The sequence below is a fragment of the Amborella trichopoda genome, chromosome 4 (assembly GCF_054954075.1).
Source record: "Amborella trichopoda isolate Santa Cruz 75 chromosome 4, AtrichopodaSantaCruz75HAP2 v2.0, whole genome shotgun sequence".
NCBI lineage: Eukaryota > Viridiplantae > Streptophyta > Magnoliopsida > Amborellales > Amborellaceae > Amborella > Amborella trichopoda.
In genome coordinates, this window is record NC_142339.1 from 52,173 (window position 1) to 79,201 (window position 27,029).

General features: G+C 38.1%; 1 protein-coding gene across 50 annotated transcripts in view; it reads left to right on the plus strand.

Annotated features, from left to right (window-relative positions):
- The window catches only part of LOC110006472 (glyceraldehyde-3-phosphate dehydrogenase, cytosolic), a 37,121-nt gene that overhangs the window by 3,998 nt on the left and 6,094 nt on the right, over positions 1-27,029 (plus strand). For 4 of the 50 annotated variants that reach the window (XR_016053626.1, XR_016053632.1, XR_016053634.1 and 1 more), the window contains 10 exons: positions 5,205-5,378; positions 6,028-6,132; positions 6,490-6,593; positions 8,271-8,416; positions 8,539-8,724; positions 11,003-11,505; positions 11,644-11,732; positions 12,065-12,970; positions 13,132-13,211; positions 17,990-18,083. Coding sequence is in view for 8 of the 50 variants with exons in the window: in XM_088864155.1 (XP_088720281.1) it covers positions 8,694-8,724; positions 11,644-11,732; positions 13,132-13,211; positions 18,256-18,340 (285 nt within the window). In the remaining 42 variants the exon portion in view is untranslated. Of the gene's footprint in view, positions 1-898; positions 1,034-5,204; positions 5,379-6,027; positions 6,133-6,489; positions 6,594-8,270; positions 8,417-8,538; positions 8,725-8,923; positions 11,506-11,643; positions 11,733-12,064; positions 12,971-13,062; positions 13,212-17,989; positions 18,084-18,255; positions 18,386-27,029 lie in introns of those variants that run through there. The other 46 variants (XR_016053627.1, XR_016053624.1, XR_016053631.1 and 43 more) reach the window with 35 other exon arrangements.

Here is a 27,029-nt window from a genome sequence, read left to right on the forward strand (position 1 = left end):
TCTGATTTGTTAACAAATGGAGAGCCTATGCTTGGATGGTTTTTAACCTCTGCATCTTTATGTTTTCTCACCACAATCTTCTTTATATCTATGTTGTTATAGGTTTTCCTCGTTGTTTTTGTTTGTTATATGTCTTCCATTTTTTTCTATTATAATTGAATTTTCACTATGAGCACATCGTATTTTTTTTACGATTTTATGATTCACCTGATTTGATCCTTTCTTGTCACGTGTTTTGTATATTGGGTTTAAAATTTCTTCAGAAGGTCCTGGGAGAAATGCTCAACATTTATGCTATAAACTCTTGGACTATAGAACTGAATTTACAATTTATAAGAAAACTTTCTTCTTAGAGACTTTTTTTTTTCTCTTGACAATCCAATTTTTTCCCTCTAAACCCATTTTCTATCTCTTTTGGGTTGGATGCCTTAATTGCGTTTTTCTTTTACTCCACATATGTCCCCTCTATTTGAGGCTGCCTCCAAACTCTAGATTTATCACCCTAAGGTCGTCGGCATAGGACATTGATAGATTGGTATCGATGGATGCCTTAATTTCATTTTTCTCTATTCTTCTTTTTTCTTGTTATTTTTACCTTTGGTAGAGGTGATATTGATAGATAAAATGAAAGTAGACGTTGATGGTAATGGTAATGGTTTGACCTGGACACATGGTTTGGAGTTACTCTTTTCTTTTTTACCTATCTGTCATCTTTTCCTATTAGATAAGGGCAAACTTTCTATGCTTCCCCTACAGCATAAAACTTATATACCTTCCCTTATCCAACCGTCCATCCTAAATGGACGATTGAGATGGCCCTAATCACAGTGTCACATTATATCTCTAAGAGAAAATATTCGTAGCACTATTATAATTGTAGATATGGCTATGATTGCAGAAAAATGGCACATGAGAAGTTTATTTCTGGCAGGCAAGGATGAGAGATCCTAAAGATTCTTACCAGAGGCATTTCAAATGCCATAAAGTCTCCAAGAAGTTTCTTTGAAACAAACACCATAAACATATTTGACAGGTAGATGGTACCCTTGGCTTTAACTTTACCTCTAGGAGCTTTAATAAGAAAGACACGAACTCGCCAAGTTAGAATACTACTATGGAATCAAAACCCGAACAAAATTGCACTTTAGCGCTTCAAGCCTACAAGTATAATGGGAAGCCTATAATAACTCTTTCATTTTCTATTATTGTTGTTGGCGCATTGATTGCCACTAGAAGTTCAATGAGTTTGAATTTTTGTTTTTTTTAGGACATTACCATTGATTGGTTATCCATGTAAAAAACAAATGCCACAAAAAAGCATTTGCATGCCAAAAGCCAAAATCGTATTTGAAGTATAGAAAATTGAATTTCTTGTCCACCATATTCAAGCTTTATAAATATTCATTATCGAATATGTGATAGTACAAACTAGTGGTAAACATCACAATAGGAAGAGGTCACAAGCAATCTTCATATACAACATGCTAACAAGTTTATAGTTGTTAGCTAACAATTTAACCACTTGTTCGAAAATTCCAATCAATTTCACAGAATAGTAGGAGAAGACCACTGTTCTGGTTTCTTTGTTTTACCTACTGCAACAAGTAAAAATTATACCAAGATTGCTTATCAAGTGAAAATGACAAAAACTTGATATAATATGAAGTAACTCAACTCCCCAAAATAAATGTTTCAGAAACCAGCATGATTCTGCCACATAAAATGAAGGGGAATGCATCGCCTTCATGTCACCTCTCGGCACTACCAAGCATTTCCACACTTACCTATATATCTCCAATATCTCCTCCATGCTTGCCAAGCATTTTGCACGTGCACCCCATGATTTTTCATGCATTTCTCAGGGTAAAACATTTAAAGTATTCATCAGAATTTTCCACAGAATTTTCAGCACACATCTAAATGCTTTCATTTTCATAAAAGATTCCCTGCTGCTCTTTCCTACAATCACTTAGTGCATATCAACCGGATCCTCCGTAGTAATCAGAAACTCTTTTTGTCGATGGCACTCACGCACAAGTGCCACCACAACTCAAAACTGTCACTACGGTGTCATTTATGCTGCCACTCCCCATACTCTCACCTCTCACTCATTGGCGTCTAAAACTCTCACCCAAGAGGCTCATAAACACGATCAATCAACGACAAAATGTAGACCTAGCTTTACAATTCTTTGACCATGCTGCGAAATATCACCCCAATTTCTTTCATAATCCTGATACTTATCATATGATCATAGAGAAATTAGCCATGGCTAGGGATTTGAATTCCATGGAAATTATACTCAAAGAGTTAAAGGATTCTAGAATTTCAGTGAAATAACATTCATAGATGTTATTCCAAACTATGGCTTTGCAAACAAGCCCAAGTTGGCCCTTCAATCCTTTTTCAGGATAAATGAGTTTGGGATAAACAAGCCAGTTCTTTTAATACTCTTTTGAATGCAATGATTCAGACCAAAATGCTTGATTTGGTTAATTATATGTATTGTATAGGAATTGCAGGAAATTTGGGATATTTCCAATTGTTTTTACCTATAATATTCTAATTAAGGCCTTGTGTTAAATGAATGATTTGAAATCACCTTTCTAGGTTTTGAAGGAGATGCCAAGCTAGGTTTTTTTTTTCCAAATACTGTAAGTCTGTAAGCTGTGACTTACTGTTATGAGTGGATTTTGTGGAGTAAAAAGGATTTTTGGATGAAATGCTTGAAAAGAAGTTTATACCATGCCCAACCCCGTGTTGCAAATTTTTTTATCTTATATGTCAAGAAGGCAAGGTTGATGAGGCTCGTATGCTATGGAAGAAGCTCTTAAAGAGGAACTACACCCCGATAATGCTATTTATAGTATGCTTATCTATTGGCTTTTGTAAAGGTGGTAAACTTAAAGAGGCGAGGAAGCTTTTGATGAGTTTGAGAATGGGTTTTATCCAAGTACATTGACATATAATAGAATGGGGAGTTGTAAGAGGCAGGGTGATTATGGGATGATATGCTCGGCAAAGCGTGTGTTACTAAGGTTTTTCACTTACAATAGGTTGATCAAAGGGTTTTCTAACACTAGAAGGGCAAGTGAAGGTTTTAGCATATTTGGAGAAAATCCTACACAAAGGGTGTGAAGCCAATAAGTCCACTAATGCCCAACATAGTGTGCTCCCATGATGGGGTTAGACTGTTTAGGATCATAGAGGTTGGTATGTGGTCTAGTATTGTGTTCCCGAATGTGTCTTTTATGAGGACATTCATTTTTAGTAACATGCTCGGTGACCAAGTCTATTTCTCTCAAATTGTACTTTTCTGGTCGGAGTTGAACTTGGGTCTTAGAGTTGATCTCATATTTTTCAGGCAAGGCACCCATCATATTTTCAGCGATGTAGTCCCTAATCAAATTGCCCTCCATGAAGCTTGATTTGCACTTTCATCATCCAAATGAAAATTTAATTGTTAACTAACTATAAATGCAACTGAAGTTCAATAAACATTTAGGGAAGGCCCGAATGTGTAGAGTGTTTAGTAGGCTTTGGAACAAGTAAGTGATTCTCAAGCTATATGTTAATAAGGGGCATATTTTAGTCCACCTAAGCCTCCCAATATCCATGATATCTTTACACATGAACTCTAACTTTGCTTTCTCTCTACAGGTTTCATATTTGTCACAATCTTGCTACTCCTTGTTGTTCACCATCATTACTGCCGAAATAAACAAAGAACCGGAGAAAAGACATAAATCGTTATCAAGAATGATGTAAACACCAACATTCAAAATAAATGATAGGCTACAAGACTTGGATGAGCGTCCAAGGTTCTGGGCTCATGTAGACATTAATAATGTGACACACATGTCTAACACTATAGAAACTAAGATACTTTAATCGCTTAAAATCCCACCTCCCGACCCGTCGAATATATATATGAATGTGTTGTATCTAGAAGGGGCTAAGTTGCGTTTCTGGCATGTATATTGGTGTATGACACTGACACTCGTACCCATATCCTTGTAACATAGATGATGGAGCTTTCTTATTTCTTAAAACAAATGGAAGAGCACCTTGATATTTTCAAGAAACAGAAATATTTGTTGAGGGAAAGTAATTTATTTGGAAGAAAGCATAGACCTATCTTGGGCATCTTACAAATGGTTTTGTGAAGATCTCATTGCTTAAAGTAAGAACTATAGCTGCTTCATGAAACAGAGAGAAGCAACACCCTTGCAGTGATGTTCTTCAGAATCTACAGTTAACATGTTAGTCAAGTGCCATTATTTGAATTATGCAAAACAAGATAGAAAATCTAGGGGTGTAGCAATGCTAGTATTAGTTATCCTGCTCTAACAGGAAATTGTGGCTGCTGTATTTCAAAAACCATGCAACAACTAGTTTTCAAATGAGGAACTATGCTCTTATAGGATATTTAGCTGTTTCAAACCTCCTAAAAAAGCAGGGCACCTAGTCATTTTTTGAAACTACAAGTGGCAACCAAGAGTTTTTCGATAATATAATGCAGCAAATTGGAAATTTAAACTCATTTTCACGAAGAAAGAGTAATAAATTACCATATTTTTACAAGTAAGTTCTGATCAGTTGCTTCTGAGAAATCAAATTGGCGGTCTGCATCTACTGCTCAGCTGGGGAACCATGTAGTTGTATGGAAACCTTCATTGGATATCCCCATATTGTATAGAAATCCTACACTTTGAAGAAGGTTCTTCCAAAAACTGGTCATGATTCTTATTTGATGGTCACTAATTTTCTTTGAAAGCAAGTGGGCACAGCTAGCCGCTGGACGAAGATTGACTCCCAAAACAGATATCCTTTTTCTTATATATTCCAGCCAATTGCCGAAAAGAATGGGGTTCCTAAATGAAATATCTTCACAAAATAATGCAAGAAATAAATGAATCTTTTTTTTAAAAAAAAATAATAAAAAGAAGAAGGAGAAACCAGCCATGAACTGAAGCAATTCATTCCTACAGGGAACTTAAAATTCTGGTTCATTTCACTTGAACTATGAACTATGCATATTTCACATTAACTGTGAACTGTGCACAATAAATTATGTATAATTTAATAGTGCTCTAAATGAACATTCAGATATTTCCGTATTACATGTCCATGCATATGCTTATGTGAGCAATGATCCTATGATTTCATAGAATGCTAATTCTCTATCTGTGTATCTTTCATAGGATATATACAGATACAAGAACCAGATTGTAAAGGATCAAAGGTATTTGTATACTAAAGAATAGGGGATTACTCATGTAAGATTTCCATTGGCAAAGATGATGACAACATGCTGCAAAGGCAGGCTGCAATTGTCTCCTGGTCCATTATGTTGCTTAGTGTGGCAGCACCTTAAGGTAAAGTCTGCAAGCACAATTTTAACATGAAATAAAGAATGCAGTGAATTACCGAAGCCAGTAATGGTGACAAAGTTATCTTCACATGCATTCCCTAGTTAATTATTGGGTGACAAATTGAATTTGCCAACCTGTGGCAGGACCACATAAAAGTTTCTCAATTGCAAGGGAAGAAACACCCCCTAAAGCCTACACATTATGCAAGTCCAAATCATCAACTGCAATAGTTAAGTTAGACATTAGATGCGCAAGGGGGATGTAAATTGACAGTATTCAATAAATACATCTATACATGCAATGTTAAATATTGTCTGCTTATCATGTTAAATGTGTTAGAAAACCAAATGAGCTCCCATTGAAGATAGTCTTCATTAGTTTAATAGTGATTATGTATGGAACTCAAGGCCCTTGCAAGGTCCCCTGAGCACTGGGCCCTCTAGCACTATTGCAACACAATTGTTTAATGAACTTTCACCATGCAAGAGCAATTTGAGGGTGGACCAATGCAACCCATGGGAAAAGCATTCTGCCATTACTGACCTGGTTATAGTATAAAAACTCGACAATCCTCTTAACTTGATGGTGAAGCATTTCAACAGATTGCTATGAAAGGAAGGGTCCATAGCTAATGGATTATGGATGATTGCAGTACTTCATGAACCCACCTCTTGAAAGGGAGCCATGCCTGAGCAGTTGGAGCTCACTGCAAAATAAATTATTTCACCTCAATCCATCATTCCACTGAGACAATCAGGTATGTTGTCTTTTGATGAGTTCTTTTGTGCTTTGAATGGATACAAGTTGTATCATGGCACACTGCCTAAACTTTTCAAGATGAATATTATGGTTTCTAGTGTTCCAAGATGAGTTGAATCTGTAGGCTGAGGGAAACCATTATATTCTGCCTAAACGTATTTACTTTGCCTTAAGCTTTCTATCATTTTCCCAGTGGCAGCTGACCAAGGTTGTCATGTCTCGGATGCAAACAAAATTCTCTTTCGGCATATTTGTTTGATCCGAGGTTTAGAATGGAACTGTCCAATGATGAAATCCGAGACCTGATAATCCTGCTTTAACCCCTAAATCCAAATTTTCTTCCTCACCATGGCAGGGACATGATGGTGTAGGAGCCAGCTAAATCAGGGTTCTTTTTGGCGGAACATCTTTCTATGAGCAGCTTTGGCCAAGTGATCTTCCCCTGCCATTGCCAGCGAGGTATGGCTCTCCCCAGCCCGGCCCAAAACCTAGCTTCTTGATTGGTTATTGATTAGCAAAAAGGCTCTCATGGTGGACCACATCCAGCGTGGGGGAATACACTTCACTGACATATACAAATGTATCATGTACAAAACAAAACTAGAAATCAATTGGGCCAGTAGGATTTCTATTTGCGCTTGGAGACTAAACTAGTGTTTGAATATTTTTGAGCCCACTAAATCTCTTGAGGTGTCTTCCCAACACGTATGGCATGAAGCCAATGCTATCATGGATAGCCTCACCAAAGAGGGGGCTTCCCAAATAAATCTTGTAACCTTGGTCTAGTGGGCAGTCCCTTTTTGTTTCTTTTTTGTAACTGTATAAGAGGTCTGGTTTTACACTTGTTATAAGTAATCCGAAAGAGTAAATAAAGAAAAAAAGAAGTATTTGCTTTCCTTGTGGAACTTGCATAATATCTATAGTTGACTTTATCATTTGCCTGTTGCTCATGAAAATGGGAATGGATTTTGAAATAGTATTAATTTCTGGAAGAAAACTTTAGGTTTTGTAAAGAAATATTGATTTTACTTCTGGGAATAACCACAGGAAAGCAAAAGCAAAGCAAAGCCTCGAACATAGTTTGGAAGTAAAAAGATGCATTTTATCTGTTAGCAAAATGGCTAGAACTCCTTGAATATTTTGAGACCCTCATTTCTAGTAGACAAGCATTAAAATAATTAGTTTGTGTATTTTCTTTATCGGTGGATGGAGGCTAGAATCTATGCAATGATTATCTACGTGGCCAGTAATTTCCAAGATGTTTTTTTTTTTTTCTCAAAGCAGCTTTTCCTAGATATATTTGACACTCAAGTTATCCTTGATTCCGTTGTAAGTATCTATACTACCAAGACTCTTGTAGCTACTTTGTTAGCTGTCCAACTTCATATACCTCCTCATGAAGAGTATTTTCGTTCACTACATTTTTGATATACCACAACATTTGTGTTGTTTTCTTGTCTTTCAAATTATCTTTATTTGAAAATGATATTCTTTATGAGCATTGTATGCTAGAAACATGTCATGCTCATATTTTGCCTCTTTTTTTTCTGCGACCTTAATCAAAGTCCTTTTATGGTGTATCTGCAGTGTCCTATTTAGTACCCTTTCTTGGCTATTTTCAAGGGAGAGAAAAGGAAAAAGGATAAATGAATGAAGAATTATTTAGAGATGTACTAGTTGGAGAGTACTACATGCACTGGTCCAATGAAAGCAACCCCCAAAATAGGAAGGATAAACAAAATTACTTACGCCGCACTTGTGTTTCCTATGGTTTATGCCTGCTCTTTTTTTTTGCCTTGTAATTGTAGGTGTGATGTTTTATGTTATTAAGCATTGTTAAATTTGGAGAGCTGCATATTCTTTTCTTTTTTATTCTATTTTTGTTAAAAATAATTGTAGATGTCATGGTGAAGACTCTCTCTTTCTCTCTCTCTCTCTCTCTCTCATGGTTTAGGCCTCTGGGCATTTGGCCATCTGCTATAGTACTCATTTTGAAAGTCTTTTATATTGTGAAATACACATTTGCTAACTTGCAAAAAAAATGCAATCTGTATATGGTATCTAAACTTTTCTATTTTCTCTTCATTAATGGACGTTCATGTCCTAAAAAATCTGATCTCATATTGTAATGTGTAGACATGTGAGATGGATTGCTTGAGCAATGTAGCTGCAATGCGTGATATAGTTTTTCAAGTGGATTTCCTGGCTCGCATGCTCCTATTCCACCTGGTGCTAGCTTTGGTTATCATCCTAGTGGTTGGGGCAAGCCTCCTGTTGATGAAGTAAGTTTCCTATGATTCTTGCATTCAAGCTATCATAGTCTTTATAATATTTTGTATGGATTCTTCTTCTGTGCGATTGTTTATTCTTTTGTGACCGCTTCTGTGAAATTTTTATTCTGTAGTTCAGACGCCCACTATATGGTGACGTTTTTGGTGTCCAACAACAAGAACAACCTAATTATGAGGTATGGAGATATGCATATGGGAAAGCTTTCTATGTAACCCCACCCACATATGGAGAGATTTTAGGGAAAGGGAGAAGTGAAGGGTGCAATACATGTGCTGGTTAGGAACTAAAGTCGAGTGCGGTAAGTTAAAAATTTTGGTTTACATTGGTCATCTTTTGGGAGCTTTAATTTGAATCAAAATTATCCTTTGGATTTTATACATATCGAATTTAATTGTCTTGAATTGATGGTATGAGGATAGAGGTGCACATGCATTTCCAAGTTAATTAGTATCTAAGAAAAATATATTGTGTATTTATTTTTTATCAAAACTCCCCTAATAGTAACACTCATCAAAATGAAAAAGGCCTTGCAACAGATGAATGCACAAATTAAAGAGGCTTAGTCCATAGTACTTGCTTTTAAAATTGGCTTGGATTTATTGCCTTTTCATTTTTTCTGGTTGACGATTAGTTGTTTTTTCTTTTGTTTGTGACTAAGTAGATGATTTTCATGCATTTCAACTGGCATGGATTTATGCCTTTTCATTTTTCCTAGTTGAAGATCAAATTCTGCTTTCCTTTGTTTGTTACTAAGTAGATGATTTTCATTCATTTCAATTTCATTTCTACCAGCGTCGACAATAAAATCCGCTCTTCTTGGGCATAATGTACAACCAACTATTAAAATTATTGGATATTTATCACATTGGATTGATTGAGAGGGTTCTGCTATGAACTTTAATTATATGGGGGATACTATTTTCATAAGGAAACTTGACATTGTATCTCAATTTAATGAAAGGGTGGCCCATGATTATCATCTTTTTTGGGTTATCTATGGTATTTATTATTTTGCATGAGAATTTGGTTAAATGAATAAGAACTTGCAAAATGGGAACTAGGTTTCACGCATGCTAATTTAATTGTATGAGGAATAGGGTATAAGGGTGTATTTTGGTCAATATCAAGGGCCCACAAGTGGGTTTAAATGTACTGTACAGATGCAGTTATTGATGTTATTTTGATTTATGGAATTGAAACACATTCCCTCCTACTTTGGTGTACTAGGGAAGGCCCCTACTTTGTGTAGCGGTGCAGCCCTACTTCGAGTAGTGACGTGGTTCGGGCTAGAAAGGCCCTTGTTCCTTTCCCTTTCTTGATGGTGATCTAGGATGTTTTCCTCTTGTTGATCGACCGGCATGATCGACGGGTTGTTTTGTTGAATCGGTCTCGGATCTGTCCTTTCTGGGTGTTGGTTTTGCACCACTGTGCATTAAAATTGGGGCTTTGCAATCAACCGACGAGCACGTAAACTGTTATGAGAACAACTCAAGGACATGATCGTTGTATGTTTGATGGAGTAATTGTGATATGCTCGATTCAGCAACTTGAACATGCTAGAATTGCCTAATTTCAGCCATTTACACTGGTTGAAATTGCCTCAGTTTAGCAACAAGTTTCTAAGCGTAGTGATAATTTGATGAAATGAGGGTTTCTCTATGGTCTGTCTATTTAAGACCACAAAAAAAATTATGCTCGCACAACGAGATTACCTCTCCTTTGGTTATGAGGTGAATTATAAATGCAATTGGATACAATCCACCTTTGTCATGAACGACCAAAAATCATTCAGAGCGGGTTGGCTTCACCTCATCCACGAGATCCTCAAATCTCCTTTGATTTGACCTTTTTTACATCCCTCGTACACCACTTGCTCAATTCTCATTAGATCATTTTATTCCCTCACATATAACTTTGTCACCACCACATCCATGAACTTGACCTCTCTAACCGCCATCGAGCAAACTTAGAGCAAATGCTCATGTGCTTTGGGAACGGGCCTGCTCCAATATTAGATGGTATGGTGAAAAGAAAAAAGAGGAATAGAGAAATCACATTGGATTGATTTAGAGGGTTCTGGTACGAACTTTAGTTATATGGGGGATACTATTTTCATAAGAAAAACTGACATTGTATCTCAATTTAATGAAAGGGTGGCCCATGATTATCATCTTTTTTGGGTTATCTATGGTATCTATTATTTTGCTTGAGAATTTGGTTAAATATATGGGGACTTGCAAAATGGGAACTAGGTTTCACGTATGTTGATTTAATTGTATGGGGAATAGGATATAAGGGTAGGTTGGTCATTGTACTATTTTGTTAGAGGTATTTTGGTTAATATCAAGGGTCCGCAACTGGGTTTAAATGTACTGTACAGACGCTGTTATTGATGTTATTTTGATTTATGGAATTAAAAAACATTCCCTCCTACTTTGGTGTAGTAGAGATGGCCCCTACTTTGTGTAGAGGTGCTGCCCTTCTGAGTACTGACGTGGTTAGGGCTGGAAAGGCCCCTTGTTCCTTTCCCTTACTTGATGGTGATCTCGGATGTTTTCCTCTTGTTGATCGACCAGCATGATCGGCGGGTTGTCGTTATTGAATCGGTCTCGGATCTCTCCTTTCTGGGTGTTGGTTTTGCACTGCTGTGCCGACGAGTACGTAAACTGTTATGAGAACAACTCAAGGACATGGTCGCTGTATGTTTGATGGAGTAATTGTGATATGCTCGATTCAATCACTTAAACATACTAGAATTGCCTAATTTCATCCATTTGCACTCGTTGAAATTGCCTCAGTTTAGCGGCAAGTTGCTAAGTGCAGTGATAATTTGATGAGATAAGGGTTTCTCTATGGTCTGTCTATTTAAGACCACAAAAAAAATTATTCTCACACAACGAGGTTACCTCTCCTTTGGTTATGAGGTGAATTATAACTGCAATTGGATACAGATCCGCCTTTGTCATGAGCGACCAAACATCATTCAGAGCAAGTTGGCTTCACCTCATCCACCAGATCCTCAAATCTCCTTGTCCAATGATGCTTCTGTCAACTGAACATTCCAATTGCAAGTGATGTGGTAATTTCTTATTTGTGTTTCATTATATTTGTTGTGAGAGAAAATGTTCTTCTTTGGTTTTTTTTTGTTCTTTTTTCTTTTTTTTTATTTATTTATCAGTTTCGAGTGTTAAGCATGAGGTGGTAATGTATGTGCCAGGAACAACGCTGAATTGCTTCTACGAGATCGACCGCATTAGGCTGCCTCGTAATTCCCCCATTCATCTCAAGACCATTTGTGTTGTGCAGGTATGGAAACAAACAAACCCTATTCCTAAATATTCTCAATGACCCCTAGAGTTTTGCTGTTGCCAGTCATATTAGATAGTTTCTCAGATATTTGGAATTCCAATAAATTTATGAAGGTGTTTCTGTTTCCTCTAACCCCACCTCACTTTCACCAAATTTGGTTAAGCTTACAAGTATCAGTTATAAGATAAGATATTCATTCCATACTTATAAGAATTAACCTGAATTACAACTTAGAAAGAAAGAACATGCAATGCACATATGGATTCTTTTATGTACACATAGCAAGCTTAGATGCATCCTAATCTCTCATCACCATTTTTTCTTTCTAGATAAATTACTACAGAGAAATTTATGGGATTTTGAGAGTAAGACTGCTCCATACCATATGGGTTGTTGCAGTCAGAATAGAGTAGCAGATGCTTTGAGTAGAAGGTCGACTCTATTAACTACCATGGTGACTGCTATTACTGGGTTCGAGTTTATGAAGGATCTTTATGCAGATGATGACGACTTTAGGGAGGATATGGGACCAGTGTTACAGTGAAGTTGTTGGGGATTTTTTTAGTCAAGATGGAGTTTTCTTCAAAGGAAACCATCTTTGTATTTCTATAGGTTTCCTTAGAGAAACCCTAATAGCAGAGCTCCATGGGGAAGGTCTTGGTGGACATTTTGGTCGAGACAAAACTATAGTATTGGTGGAGTCTAAGTTCTATTGGCCAAAAATGAAGAGAGATGTTCTACGGTTTGTTGAGAGGTGTCATACGTGTCAACTGGCTAAGGGGCAACGACAAAATACAGAGCTCTACGCTCCACTTCCTATTCCTAATGCACCTTGGGAGGTTGTTAGCATGGATTTTCTTCTGGAACTTCTGCAGACTCAAAGTGGTATGGATTCTATATCCATATTGGTGGATAGATTCTCAAAGATGGCTCATTTTATACCTCGCAAGAAGACTCTGGATGCCACAAATGTTGCTAACTTGTACTTCAAAGAGGTGGTGAGGTTTGCATGGTGTTCCAAAGACGATAACTTCAAATCGGGATACGAAGTTTCTCAGCCATTTTTGGGTAACTTTGTGGAAGAAATTGGGCACTCGGTTACAATTTAGTAGTGCTTATCATCTGCAGACTATAATAGCGTGTGCAATAGATCTATTGGTAAAAGAAGAAACAATGGGATCTAGCACTGCCTCAGACTGAGTTTGCCTATAATAGCCTATGCAATAGATCTACTGGTAAGAGTTCTTTCTAGGTGGTAAAACTAAGTTGGGGATACTGAAATTTCTTGTATGTGATAACATAGTTTCTTAAGTTTCTCATTTCTTAGGTTTCTTCCTTTGTGGATTCATATACGCGGATAATTACCTATTATTGGTGGTGGTTTTGTATTTGTAAGGAGTCTGAGGGTAAGCTGAAGGGAATCTTGGGCTACATTGAGGACGACGTGGTCTCCATCAACTTTGTTGTGGATTGCAGGTATGTAGGTTCAATCTCAACTTATTGTATTCCTTCTACATGGGGACTAGTAATGAGCACAGATGTTGTAGGACTATCTTTGGTTGGTTGGTTTGTCTAGGAGTTGGGCTTGGGCTTGGGCTTGAGTGGTTAGTGCCACATCTCAAGTTCGATTCCTACCACTGAAATATCTAGGCAAAAAAAAAAGCGAAGAAAAACATATCCACATAAATTTAAAAATTGCCAAATTAAAAGACTATCAAAGGTGTATGTAGTTGATTAATGCATGGCATTATTGCGGTTTGGGTAGATTCCCCCAAACCTTTCTCCCCCTTTCTGGGAGCAAAATTACTTAACTACGTCTTTTTGGGAGGTTGTTTTCACCCACAACGTTGCACTGCATGTGCCATGCGCTATGTGGCTGCATATTCTGGAGCATCCTACAGAATATGGGTTGTAGCTTTAAATCTCAACTTAGTGAATTCTTACACTATGGGTTGTTAGGGACATGAGAATGAACATAGATGGAGGGGGACTATCTTTGATTTTTTAGTTTTGATAGGGCAAACGATTTTATAAACGTTTGACTTTCGACACAATTTATCTTTTTGATGACAAGTCCATGTTTTTTGTGGCATTCAAAAAAAGCAAAAAATTAAGAACATCATTGTTTCTGAACTTGTATAATCTTGGCTATTGTACCATGGCAATTTTTCGTAATTGTGTATTTCTACTTAAAAATATATATCATTGGACAACAATGATCAGTTCACAAGTTTTTGTTTTGACATTTGTTGCATATACATCTTTAGAAGGATAATAACAAACAAAATAAGGACTGGAATCCCTTTTGAACCATACAAAATCGAGATTCTTTCGTCTTTTTCTCATGCAACATCACATAAGTCCAAGCAGATATGACAAAACGATCTATCATGCCCCTTAGTAAAATTCAATGAGTGTGGGTATGCTATGGTCCAATGCGCCCTCCAAGATAGGATATGATCCTTGAGGTGAGGTGGGTCATTCTCTAACATCACTGTTTATATTTGATCTGAATATCCAACATAGCCAAGTGAGAGAGAATGCTCTCACTGAGGAAACAAAACCACTTCTCCATGACAAAATTTTAATAGATTTGTAAAAATGAAGATTTATTGTATTTTATTTTTCAGAAATTTACTTGATGTTATTGTAGCTATCTATAGTTTGCTTTCATTCCTTTCTCGTTTTGTACAATAGATATTTAATTTGTTGATATTGAAAGAGTGACAGGTCCCTAAATATAGCGAAATTATCGCTAATATACCTTAATTTTAACAAAATTGGAAAAAAAAAAACCAAACTTCCCAAAACCTTGCCCATACCCTTTTTCCCAAATTTTGCTATTTTTTGGACGAAAATGCCTTTTACGGTAGTCTCTCTACCGTAAAGGCATTGATAGAATTACGGCACTTCGAGTACCGTAATACCTTGAAAATATATTACGGTACTTATAGTACAGTAATACCAATAACTTCAATTAGCATTATGGTACTTTAAGTACTGTAAAACTATGGACGCCAATTACGGTACTTTAAGTACCGTAACAACTAAAACCCATTTTACCACCGTAAAAACTAATCCATGTTATACGGCAACCTTTTCTCCTTATTTAATATTTATCTCTTCTTTTCTCTAATTTTTTTTTCTCTTCTTTCTCTCCCTAACTGGGATATTTGGCTGTGTCCAAATTGGCTCGTAGAGTAAGATTGTAGTGAGAGAAATAAGAGATAAAAAAGAATGAGAGAGAAAGATATAAATATGAAAAAGAATTAGAGAGAGAACAAATTGATAAACATAAAAGGAATTAGAGATGAAATAGATAAATATAAACAAAATGAGAAAAGGGTTTATGGCATTTTAAATGGCGTAAACGCTTTTTCTATTTATCTATTTCATCACTAATTTCTTTTATGTTGATCTATTCTTTCTAACACTATGAGAAACTGGTTTACGCCATTTTAAATGCTCCATTTAAAATGTCGTAAACCCTTTTCTCATTTTGTTTATACTTAACTATTTCATTTCTAATTTTTATCAATTCTTTCTCTCTCTAATTCTTTTTCATAATTTTATCAATTCTATTCCATTTCTAATTTTTATCAATTCTTCTTTCTCTCTTATTCTTTGTTCTCTTCTTTCTCTCTCTACAATCTTACTCTACGAGCCAATTTGGACACGGCCAAATATCCACGGGAGAGAAAGAAGAGAAAAAAAAAATTAGAGAGAAAGAAGAGAAAAAAAAAATTAGAGAGAAAGAAGAGAAAAAAAAAATTAAAGAGAAAGAAGAGATAAATATTAAATAGTATGAGAGAGAGAAATAAGAGATAAACATAAAAAAAATAGATATGAAAGAGATAAATATAATAAAGAGAAAAGGTTTTACGACATTTGAAGTGGCGTATAACATGGGTTAGTTTTTACGACAGTAAAATAGGTTTTAGTTTTTACGGTACTTCAAGTACCGTAATGCTAATTGAAGTTATTACGGTATTTTAAATACCGTATAAACTAATACCTATTAAAGTATTACGGTACTCTAAGTACTGTAATATATTTTCAAGGTATTATGGTACTTGAAGTACTGTAATTCTATCAATGCCTTTATAGTAGAAAGACTACCGTAAATGGCATTTTCGTCCAAAAAATTGGGAAAAAAGGTGTGGGTGAGGTTTTGGGAAGTTTTGGTTTTTTTTCCAATTTTGTTAAAATTAAGGTATATTAGCGATAATTTCCCCTAAATATATTGAGTTGTCTTACTCTCAAAATTTTCTTTTAGTTTTCAGATAAGAGTATTTGTAATTTCGTGTTTGTTGTTTCGTTCTTGAGTCTTTCTTGTAGGTATAGTTTCTCTCTCTCTCTCTCTCTCTCTCTCTCTCAATCCATTAAGAACCTGTCTTGGTCTAGATCTTGGTTGAATTCAATGTTGCATTGGCTGATTGCATCTATGAACTCACTTTCGTTGTGTATCTCATGATCAATGTAGAAATGAGTAGGGTTAAGTTAGTACCTTGCTAAGTTTAGGGGGCTCATAAGCTGTGAGTTCCATTTCTCATCTATAATTTTCAAAGGGCTATACTTTACTTCATCATTGCCAAACTCCTCATCTATAATTTTCAAAGGGCTATACTTTGCTTCATCATTTCCTAATATTTTTTTGATTTCATCCATGGCAATCTCATTGCTTTCTAAATATGACCTATTGTTCCTTCTTACTATGAACCAACTACAGTCCCTTTACTAATAATAGGCTAAAAATACCTAATACACACTGATGCAGTCCAAAATCGTGAGTCCAAAAGAATATTAACCCCTCTTTCCTATGTGCCCTCTTAGCCCACGTGCTTTGGTCAACCCTATACACTTTGCATATAGTTATCAATAAGAGTTGCCTCGTGTTGTGCATCACATCACATCCATGTATGTCTTCTTTTTTAGAGGCTTTGATGGACATCCTTTAGAGTGCAAGTGAAAGAATTCTCCATCTGTTCACTTTTTTTGTGTGGTTGACTGGTGTTGTTCATTCTTTAAACTATTTTTAGTCAACATTTAGTTTATTCAGTTTGTTTAGAGTGCCATAGACCTAACTGTGCAAGGAGATGTCTTGTTCTAAAATTTCCATAATTTGTTCTCTAACACTCATATTTAAAAAACATCATGGGTAATGATAGATTGAGATGTATCCAACTTTGTTTTGTGCACATGGGAGTGAGAGTGTACACATATTTCCATGCTTCTTGTTTTTTAGTAGTAATGCATGTTAGATCTTGTAGGCATTGTAAGAAATTTTTTGGGTCTGTGATAGTCAGATGAAAAAAATAAAATAAATTAAGATTCACAAAATCCCAATGATCCAAAGAGGAGGGAGTTTGGAAATTTGAGATTTTGTACTCATTCACAACTACCCTCAATTCCCTAATTCGATAAAAAAGAAAACATTAAGGTAGTTTTAACTAATATAAGGGCGACCTATTGTCAAAAATTTTGGAGTAATTCTAAAATCATCAATAGGATAGTGCATTCTGGTACATATGTATGTATAAAGGAAGGTGCTTCAGAAGTGCTTTATCCATGTTGGAAATACGACATAACAAGGACGGTGGAGTTTTCCCATTGTATTATCTGGGCTAAATTAGAGGTCTCAGTATGTATGGAATTTCGGTGAAATTGTAAGTAACATTTTTTACTTCAATTATAAAAAACAAAATTGCAATTTTCTGGATTTAGTTCCTAGCTGATGGTGTTGGCCATTATATCCTTTTGACTCACAAAGGTCAGAACTTATATTTGGTTAAATTTTGATCCACAATAGCCAAATAGAAGGATAGCTTCTTCTGGACTATTGGTTTCAATGCTTTTACTAAGCAAGTGATGCATTGCCTTGTGAGCTAACAATTGTGACAGAGGTACCAGCAAGCCAATGAAAACAGTGAACAAACCACTACCAAGTCTTTGAGAAAATAGGAAATGTAGCTGCAACTTTCTGTACGAGTTCATATAGGAAAATGTGGAACATAAAGGATGGAAATTTGATTTTTTTTTGTGCATGGTTCTTTAATACTGCAAAGATGAAGAAAACACCCACTTTACTCATTTAAAAAACAGATCAAAAAGGGAAAAAAAAGCACGGAACTATAAATCAAGACCAAATATCTTGTTAATGCTCCTGGAATGACTGCGTCAAATAGACACAAGTATAACTTGAACTTTTTCATTAATGTTAACGAATGGCTTTTCATATCCTGCTGGGCCTGCAGGACCTCACCTTGTTACGCAGCAGCTCAATTGATTTTGAAACTTTTGGTTCATGAAATAATGTATCAAATTTTACGGTGAAGATGGAGGATTGGGGTAAGTTCTCGTCTCCTTGCTTTCCCTGTGAAATAAAGATTAGCTGCAGTTAATATTTAGTTTTTAGACTGAATGGATACTTTGTATGCTTCAATATTCTAATGCACTAACCATGGTATTACTGGACCAAACCATGGGAAGTTATGAACATTTGTTGCCATGAGATGTGTAGGATTATATGCATGCTGATGAGTGTGGCATGCTGCTGGACGTCAATATGTGTTAGAAGGCTTATCATCTTAAACAAGGGAGTCTAAAGTGGAAATAGTCAAGTCTTTTGGAAGAACATGAAGCTTTTCTCAGTAATGCATATTTACCTTACAATATATTCTCTTTTTGTAATTCTTTTCGGGCATGCAATGAGAAATGGAGCATCAACATGTGAACTTGTGCAAATATAGGGCTCACTGGTATTAAGAGGATAAGTTATTTTTTGAGATGGGAGATGCAACCTTTATTCTTCGTCATTTGTTATCCAAATCAGATGTAATTGTCATTCAGAATTGGGTGGGTTTGGAAACATAAGGGTGGTATCTATCATTTTCAGAGTAGTATTTGTTATGTTTCTAGACTGGCAACATATCTGTGAACTTTCAGGGATTGTACCTTTTATAATTGACAAGCCTCTGCCATTTAGTGGTTTTTTATTTTTTTTATTTTTTTGTTAAAAAGATACTTGACTATAAGGAGTGTTTCTTCATGGACAAAAAACGACTACGACCTATTGTTTCATATAGCTGTGATTTATTCCTAGATGCATCCGATTCCGAGTTAGCCAACTCATCTGCCACTGTATTTACCTTCTGAAAAATATATTTAACAAATTATTGAGAACTGGTCTTGGTTCTGTTAGTTCTTTTAAAACTATTGATGGCTTTCCAAATTTTCTTGATCACAGTGGCAGTATCGAACTTTATGAAACTGATGGATTATCTGCAGTTTTTCCTATCTTATCATGCGGTTCAAAATGCACATCACTATTTTAATTTTAATTTTTTATATAAATCTGATTAATATGAAATTTTGGGTGTATATACCTAACACTATTGCGCACGATATAAAAATATGAAAACATTATTTTCAATAATTTAAAATGACCATACTACCCCCATCATTTTTCAAGGGTATTTCGGTCATTTTATATTTTGGAATATATTTTTTATTTGTGCGCCCTATTTTTAAGTATACATGTCTAAAATTTCATTATGATCTGATTTATAAAAAATACTTAAAATTAAAACAATGATATGCATTTTGTACCGTATGATGAAGATCTAATGGCTTCCATTCCACCTATATTACTATTCATTATAGCTTGCCAGCTATTGTTAGCTTTCTCCTATATATATATATACACCTATGGGCGAAAATGAATAGTATTTTTGCCCCTAAGGTCGGCGCCTCCGGATTTTTTCAAAGGATTAAGGACCGCTACGGAGCTAGCTATTCCATGGCTGTACCCCCATCACGAGCATAGCACTTTATACTGGCATCCTTTGACAAAGATCTGTCTCTGACTTATTTGCACTGTTTTTTAGTGAGAGAAAGAGAAGTACTCTAGGCCATTAAAGATCTCAATGGAGACCGGGACCTCAGCCTTGACGGCTTCCCCATAGCCCTCTTCGAAGTCTTTTGAGATACCCTTAGGACTGATATCGTGGCTTTCTTTTCTTAATTTCACTCTCGAGCCACTATCCATAAGGTGATGTATGTCACTTTCATTGCCAAGATCCCCAAGAAAGAGGGAGCATAAGAGCATAAAGACTTCAGACCCATTAGTCTGATTAATACTTCCTACAAAATTCTCTTGAGGGCCTGGCTTCCTGCCTTAAATGTGTCCTTGGTCAGGTGATCGTATCATCCCAAGGGACCTTTGTGAAGGAATGCCAGATTCTCGATGGGGCTCTAATAGCACACAAATGCATACATTCCCGCCGTAGTGCAAAAATCTCAGGCTTGGTAATAAAAAATCTTTTGATCATGTGGACTGGGAAATTATTGATGAGACTGTCCAGAATGCCATTTGGCTCTCGGCCCTTCCCTCTGTAGCCACCAAGGCTGTGCTCCTTTTTGCTCCCAAAATCCAGCTTTCTACTTGGATAGCACTCCATGAAAGGGCTTTGACACTCGATCAACTATAGCGAAGGGGTATCCCTTTGCCTAACAGATGCACCATGTGCCTTAAAGCTGAAGAAACCAATCAACATCTATTTCTAAATTGCGAGGTTGCCTTGGCCCTTTGGACCCATATTGTGAAGGCTTTGAGGTCCTCTTTGGTAGGTCGATACACCACCGTCAGGCACGACATCAAAGGTATTGAGAAATGGAATAGGGAAGTTTGGGTTGTCTCATACCTAACCTGCCTAAAGAATTTTTTTCTCTTTCCCATCCGAAGTCAGCTGTAATTGTGCCCTACAAGGATGCCATTCTCAGTTCAATGGGGCATCTCTTGCCCTTTCTGCCTGGAATTAGAACCTGGGTGCCATTCTGCAAACAATTTGGTTCTAGGCCACCAACATCCCCATACAGGTGTGGCACATCGGCACCTTCAAAAACATTGGGGACTCTTGCGGTGCATTTAGCTTGGTCTACTAGTGGTCCTCAAGCACCCTTCCTCTTTGATCAATCCAACTTCTCATGGAATCGTTGGCCCCTTCCCTCATCCCGCCCTCCATTTGGTTGAAGCTGATGGCCTCTTCTTCAACATTCCCTTGGCTTGGTCCTCCACCTCTCCTCCATCGTCCCGCCATCTTAAAGACCACGATCCTCCTCTGTTTGGATCACGTTCCTCGGTACACGAGGATGGATGGACCAAGGTCTCGCATAGAGGGCAGTCGAGAAATGACCATCAGCGTCCAAGTTTCGATCAAGCGGCTCACTGAGTTGGCACTAAGCAAACTGGTACCCCAAGAGCTTCACTACCTCTCGAGCTTCCCATCATTAAGGCCGATGGGATGATAGGTGGCTTCATAAACCCCATTTCCCAAGGCAAGTCATCCCTGTGCTTAGAGCAGGCAGCTCTATCTCCCCATCTGAAAAAACCACGTGGCTCTTTCTCGATTGTCCCCCCATCGATCCTCCCCTAGTGTGCATGTAACAATCTTAAACTTTAAAAAAAAAAAGAAGAAAAAAAAAAAGAAGGAAAAGAAACTTTTAATAAGTGATGGTCCATATGAGCATGATAGTCCTTAGGGACCATCACCATTTTCAAAGCTTTTAGTTGGAATTTGTTTGTTTGCTGTTGCCTTGCCACGTCCAGTGGACGTGGGCTTTAAGCGTATAAGAAGTAATATAAACGTTACCCCTCGTGTATGAGGTGTAACTTAATAAAATATTATTATAAGGTGTCGTAAGAGTTTAAATACGAGAGGCGAGGTCTCTCTCTCTCTCTCTCTAGCCGAATTTTTATCGGAAGCTCCCTCTCAAAATATTTTAAGTAAGTGATATCGTCTTCCTGAAAAATAGTATGTTTTTAATAAATAGTGATATTTCCGTCCAGGATCTTTATTTTATAAGTTTTGTGCGTAAGTGACCTCATGGTCTCGAAAAATAATCCATTCTTTTTAAAAATAAAATGAAATAATTATTTCTGCTTATTGTCATGAATTTTAGGTGCGATAAATTTTATGCGCACACGACCTCATTATCTTGAAAAATAATCTTTTTAATAAAAAAATTGTGATATTTTATCTATGTTAGAAATTTTAAATGCTGTAAATTCTTAGAAAAATAAATTTAATTATTTTTCTTGTCTATTGTTAGAAAATTTTAGATACTATCAAATTATTAGAAATAAATGTGATATTTCTGCTTTTAGTAAAATTGTGAGATTTCTTTCTACTGTTTTAAAATATTTAGACATTGTGAATTTCATGTGCAAATGACTGCCTTATTATCTGAAAAATGATATTTTGCATTTGATTATAGTATTGTTGTGAAATGTTTAATTGCTAATTAACATCCCATAAATTGTGATAATTCCGTATTCTTGAATTTCTATTAGAGTTTTTCTATACATATTAGATTGGCAATTATGCTAGAATGTCTTTACGAACTGCTACCTTTCTAAATTTGAGCCCAAAATATTTGATTGGTTCAAATGTTATTGAAAGTGACTGTTATTAATGGTGCCAGTGAGATTCATATTAATGATTTCAGTGATATGTTGAGTACATGATATTTGCTGCTTTCGAATGTTTAAAGAGATTTAAAAATAATTTAAGTATGCAAGTGGACTCATCCGGTTCGCCGGTGAGGTATAAGTGGACCTACCCGGGACAGCGGTAGGGATTAAGTGGATTCATCCGGTACGCCGGTGAGGTATAAATGGACTTGCAGGGATTAAGTGGACCTATCTGGGATGCCGATAGGGATTAAGTGGACCCATCAGGACGCTGATGGGGTATATAGGTGACCTACTTGGGACGCTAGTAGGGTATTTTGTGAAATCCTTTGAATTATGCACTGCCGTTAAAGTGTTATGTGCATTTCAATTATTTGGATTATACTTAATTATGCATTTATTGAAAGTGAAACTGTTGATGCATTTCTGTTAATAGATCTTCTTTTTGAAACTATTGATATCTTTCAACCATGATTATTTTTAGGATTATGATGATCACTTACTGAGTAGCCAAACTCATCAAACTATGGTAAACATTTTTTCAGGATAACTGCGGATTCATTTTGAGTGCTAGTCAAGATCAACCTTGGAAGATACTGTTGTTGTGCTAGCTTTCTTTATTTACTTTGTAAGACCTCGCCATTGTAAATTTGTCCTATCAAGAGATGTATATATGTTTTGTCTGTCACATCTCAGGAATATATGTATTGTAAATTCTTGGGGTGTGACAGTGCATCTCAACGATCTCTTGATCGCAATTTCCTCTTTTCAGGAGATGCCACATAGCTCCTTGTCCCTTGTCCTTTGTCTAACCCTCCTTGTGAGCATGTGATCGCCGCTTGTCTTTCCAATCCCGTGACACTAGGTGTCCTCCCTTCAGGTCTCCCTCTGGTCTTATTAAAGTAGCAAGCAACTGTCCGCCGCACATCCCTTTCCCTCTTTCCACTTGCTGACCCTACTGTTCCTCGGTTACCTTTTCTCAGCCCCTCCTCTACACGGATGGTGGACACATGCCCTCTCTTATCGTGCCCCTTTCCCCCATTTTCGCCCATCCAATCATATTGGTGCAAGTATTCACATGCAAACTGCTCTTTCATCTCGTTCTTTCTAACCTCCTATACTCTCTCTACCCTCGCTTTCTTTGCCCTCTCTCTCTCCACCCTCTGTCAATGCCATCCCAAGCTTGCAACCCCTTCCTCCTGCACCCCTGCTCGGTATGCCCTCCCCTAGCCTTATTATTTCACCTCACTATTTTCCTCCTAATTCATCTCCTCCTCTTCTCTCTTCCCATCTCGTAACTGTGGCGGCACTATTGCCTCGCCTAATCAAGCGTTGATGTCGAGCCCTCCTACCCAGCTTGTTCACCAGATGGTTTCATGCACAAACCCTCTGTCAAGCCTATCCTTAGCCATCTATTCCACCCCTCAGGAGGTATTACTGGAAGCTCGGAAGAAAATGAAGGAAAATTGGGCAATCTTCTGGCGTCACCTCCCCCACGAGGTATTACAGGAGGCATGGAAAAGGCACTGAGCACGAGACTCAGATACCCTGGGGGATTCACAAGACACTATGTTAGTGGGTCAAGCCCGACTAGGATGCGCGTCAGAAGAGCCGCCTAAGAGTGACTTTAAAATAAAAGTAGAGTGATGAGGGGTGAAGAAAGAATAAGAGGAGAAATCAAAGGCCCTTCGGGGCGAGTCAAAGGTGATAGGCCTCACGGGAGAGATTTAACCAAGAGCACAGCCCCTTCTAAGGAGTGAGACGAGATAAGAAGAGAAGAAGAGGAAAAGCAAAAGGGGAAGGCAAGATAATTGAATAACCTCACTGCGTCACCTTCCCACATTCTAAAATTGTGCGTGCCATATGTCGAAACGTGCGTCTCGATGAATTGAACCACATTCTAAAATTTGGTCTCGATTGGGTTCAAGATGAAGAGGTTATGCGACTTGGAAGAAATCCCATTTTTGAAAAACACAATTTCCATTAATGGAAACTGGTTCTTTAAACCTCTCATGAATAGTGTAAGGCCTACCTATTTTGGGAAAGTCAGCCTTCAGTGGGTCCGAATGAGTCGAAACTTAATATTCTAAGGTTTTTGAGCCTTCTGAGTTCAAATGTTGTTGTATGGAAACTGGTTCTTTAAACCTCTCATGAATAGTATAAGGCCTACCTATTTTGGGAAAGTCAGCCTTCAGTGGGTCTGAATGAGTCGAAACTTGATATTCTAAGGTTTTTGAGCCTTCTGAGTTCAAATGTTGTTGTCTGACAACCAACTGAGGCCTCAACAGTATAGCTCCAATTATGCAGTATTTTGGGCATGTAAGAGAGCAACATTGCAAATGAAATATCGTTTTGATCTGCTTTATCGTTGTCGAATCGAGACAAAACTTAGTGGGCATGTATGTGACATCTAATGCTACCTTCTCATGCTTTTTGAGGTCGAGATGACACCTTTTCGAATTCGTCCAAAATTAGGCTTATTTGGTCAGGGGCTCTCATAGTCCCTAGGCGTTTTTGGTACCTGTGGGTCTACGTTGCTAATGGCTCCTCCTATATTCATATCGGGGATGCAAGTGTGTCAAAAATTCCCTACAACAGGGTCCGTATGGGAATGCTTTCTCTCCTCTCCCTTGCCTGGGCCCTCCTCAACCATCGCCTTCCTCCACTTAAGCCCTGCCCCTACTCGACCACCGCCTTCTTTCGCCCAACCCTCTTTCTCTCTAACCACTCCCCTCCCCCCTCCCCCCTTTACCATAGCTACTCCCACCTCATCCATAATAGAGCTCCCTCGCCCCTTTCGTCGTTCCAATTGAGGGGCCACATTCTTCACATATTGTGAAGGCCTTGAGGTCCTCTTGGGTGGGTCAATTCACCTTCCCCCCCCCCCCCCCCAACGACCTCAATGGTTTAGAGAAATGGAATAAGAAAGTTTGGGCCGTCTCAATCCTTACCTGCCTTGAGAATTTCTTCTCTTTCCCATATGAAGTCAGCCGTAATAATGCCCTGCAGGGACACCATTCTCGGTTCAATGGGGCATCTCTCGCCCTTTTTGCTTGGAATGAGAACTTGGGAGCCGTTTTTCCGCAAACAATTTGGCTCCAAGCCACCAACATCCCCATGCAGGAGTGGCACATTGACACTTTCAAAAAAATTGGGGACTCTTACTGCGCATTTAGCTCGATCCATTAGCGGTCCTCAGACACCCTACTTTTTGGATCAATCCAACTTCTCGTGGAATCGTTGGCGCCTTCCCTCATCCCGCCCTTCATTTGGCTGAAGTTAATGGCCTCTTCTTCCACATTCCCTTGGCCTGGGTCCTTCGCCTCTCCCCATCGTCGATCCTCCTCTGTTTGGATCATGTTCCTCAGTACACCAGGATCGATGGACCAAGGTCTCACATAGAGGGCAGCTAAGAAATCACCGTCAGCGTCCAAGTTTCGATTGTGCGGCAAACTTTGCCCCAGGAGCATCACCACCTCTCGAGCCTCCTATCATTAAGGCCGATGGGACGACAGGTGGCTGCACAAACCCCATTTCCCAAGGCAATTCATCCATGGCCTTAGAGCAGGTGGCTCTACCTCCCCATCTAGAACAGTCACGTGGCTCCTTCTCGATTGTCCCCCATCGATCCTCCCTTGGCGTGCATCTCAACGATCTCTTGATCGTAGTTTCCTATTTTCAGGAGCTGCCACATGGCTCCTTATCCCTTGTCCTTTGTTGCACCACTCTTGGTGGGCATGTGATCGCTGCTTCCCTTCCCAATCAACTCTCCCTTCCACCTTCGTTTCCCTCTTTTTCACTTGTTGACCATGTTGTTTCTTCAGTTGCCTTTTCTCAACCCCTCTGTAACATGGAAGGTGTACACGTGCCCTCTCCTCTCGTGCCCCTTCCCCCCCTTTTTACCCATCCAATCGTGTCCACATGCAGAATGCTCCTTTATCTCGTTCTGCCCAAGCTCTTATACCCTCTATACCCTTGCTCTCTTTCCCCTCTCTCTCTCCACCCTTTCTCTATGCAATCCTAGGCTTGCAACCCCTTCCTCCTGCACCCCCTCTTTGTATGCCCTCCCCTAACCTCATTAGTCCACCTCACCATTTTCCTCCTAATTCATCTCCTCCTCTTCTCTCCCACCATGTCCCAACCTTGTTGGCACCATTGCCTCACCTAATTCAGCTTCGATATCGAGGCCTACCCAGCCTGTTCACCAGATGCCTTCATGCACAAGCCCTCATTCAAGCCCATTCTTAGCCATCTATTCCACCTCTCAGCCTTCCTCTTAACCCTTAATTCTACCTCAACCTCCTACTCCCCCTGGCTGCCATTCTTTTCACATTTCCCCTTTTGAAGGTCCCCTCCCCCCTTTGCTACCGTACAATCTTAGTGAAGAGTATCTTTCTCCCCTACCCACACATCTTTCCCTCCCCTTTGATAACCCCTCTTCTTCCTATTCCTCAAACTCTTCTTCACTGGCCTTTGTGGACTCTAGCTTAATGAACGAAATCGACCAAGCCCAAGGCAATCCTCACAAGAACCTTTCAATGATGGGCTTCCTGTTCAACGGCCCACATGAAGCCCGTGAAGCCTTCGTCAATGCTGATAGCGAATCTAGACACCAGTCTAAATCAAAGAATGTTAAAGGTAAGGCTCCCTCTACCAATTTAAGAGCATCCCAAGAGCTATACAACTCTATGTCAAAGTAAGGTATGAGAAAGGAGAACCCTCAGCTAAGGTCCTCCCCACTCCCTTTGCTCCTCGGCATTCTCGCCGCTCGACCATGAGTGTCATTCGCCCCTTATCTTTGCAATGAAGATCTTTATTTGGAA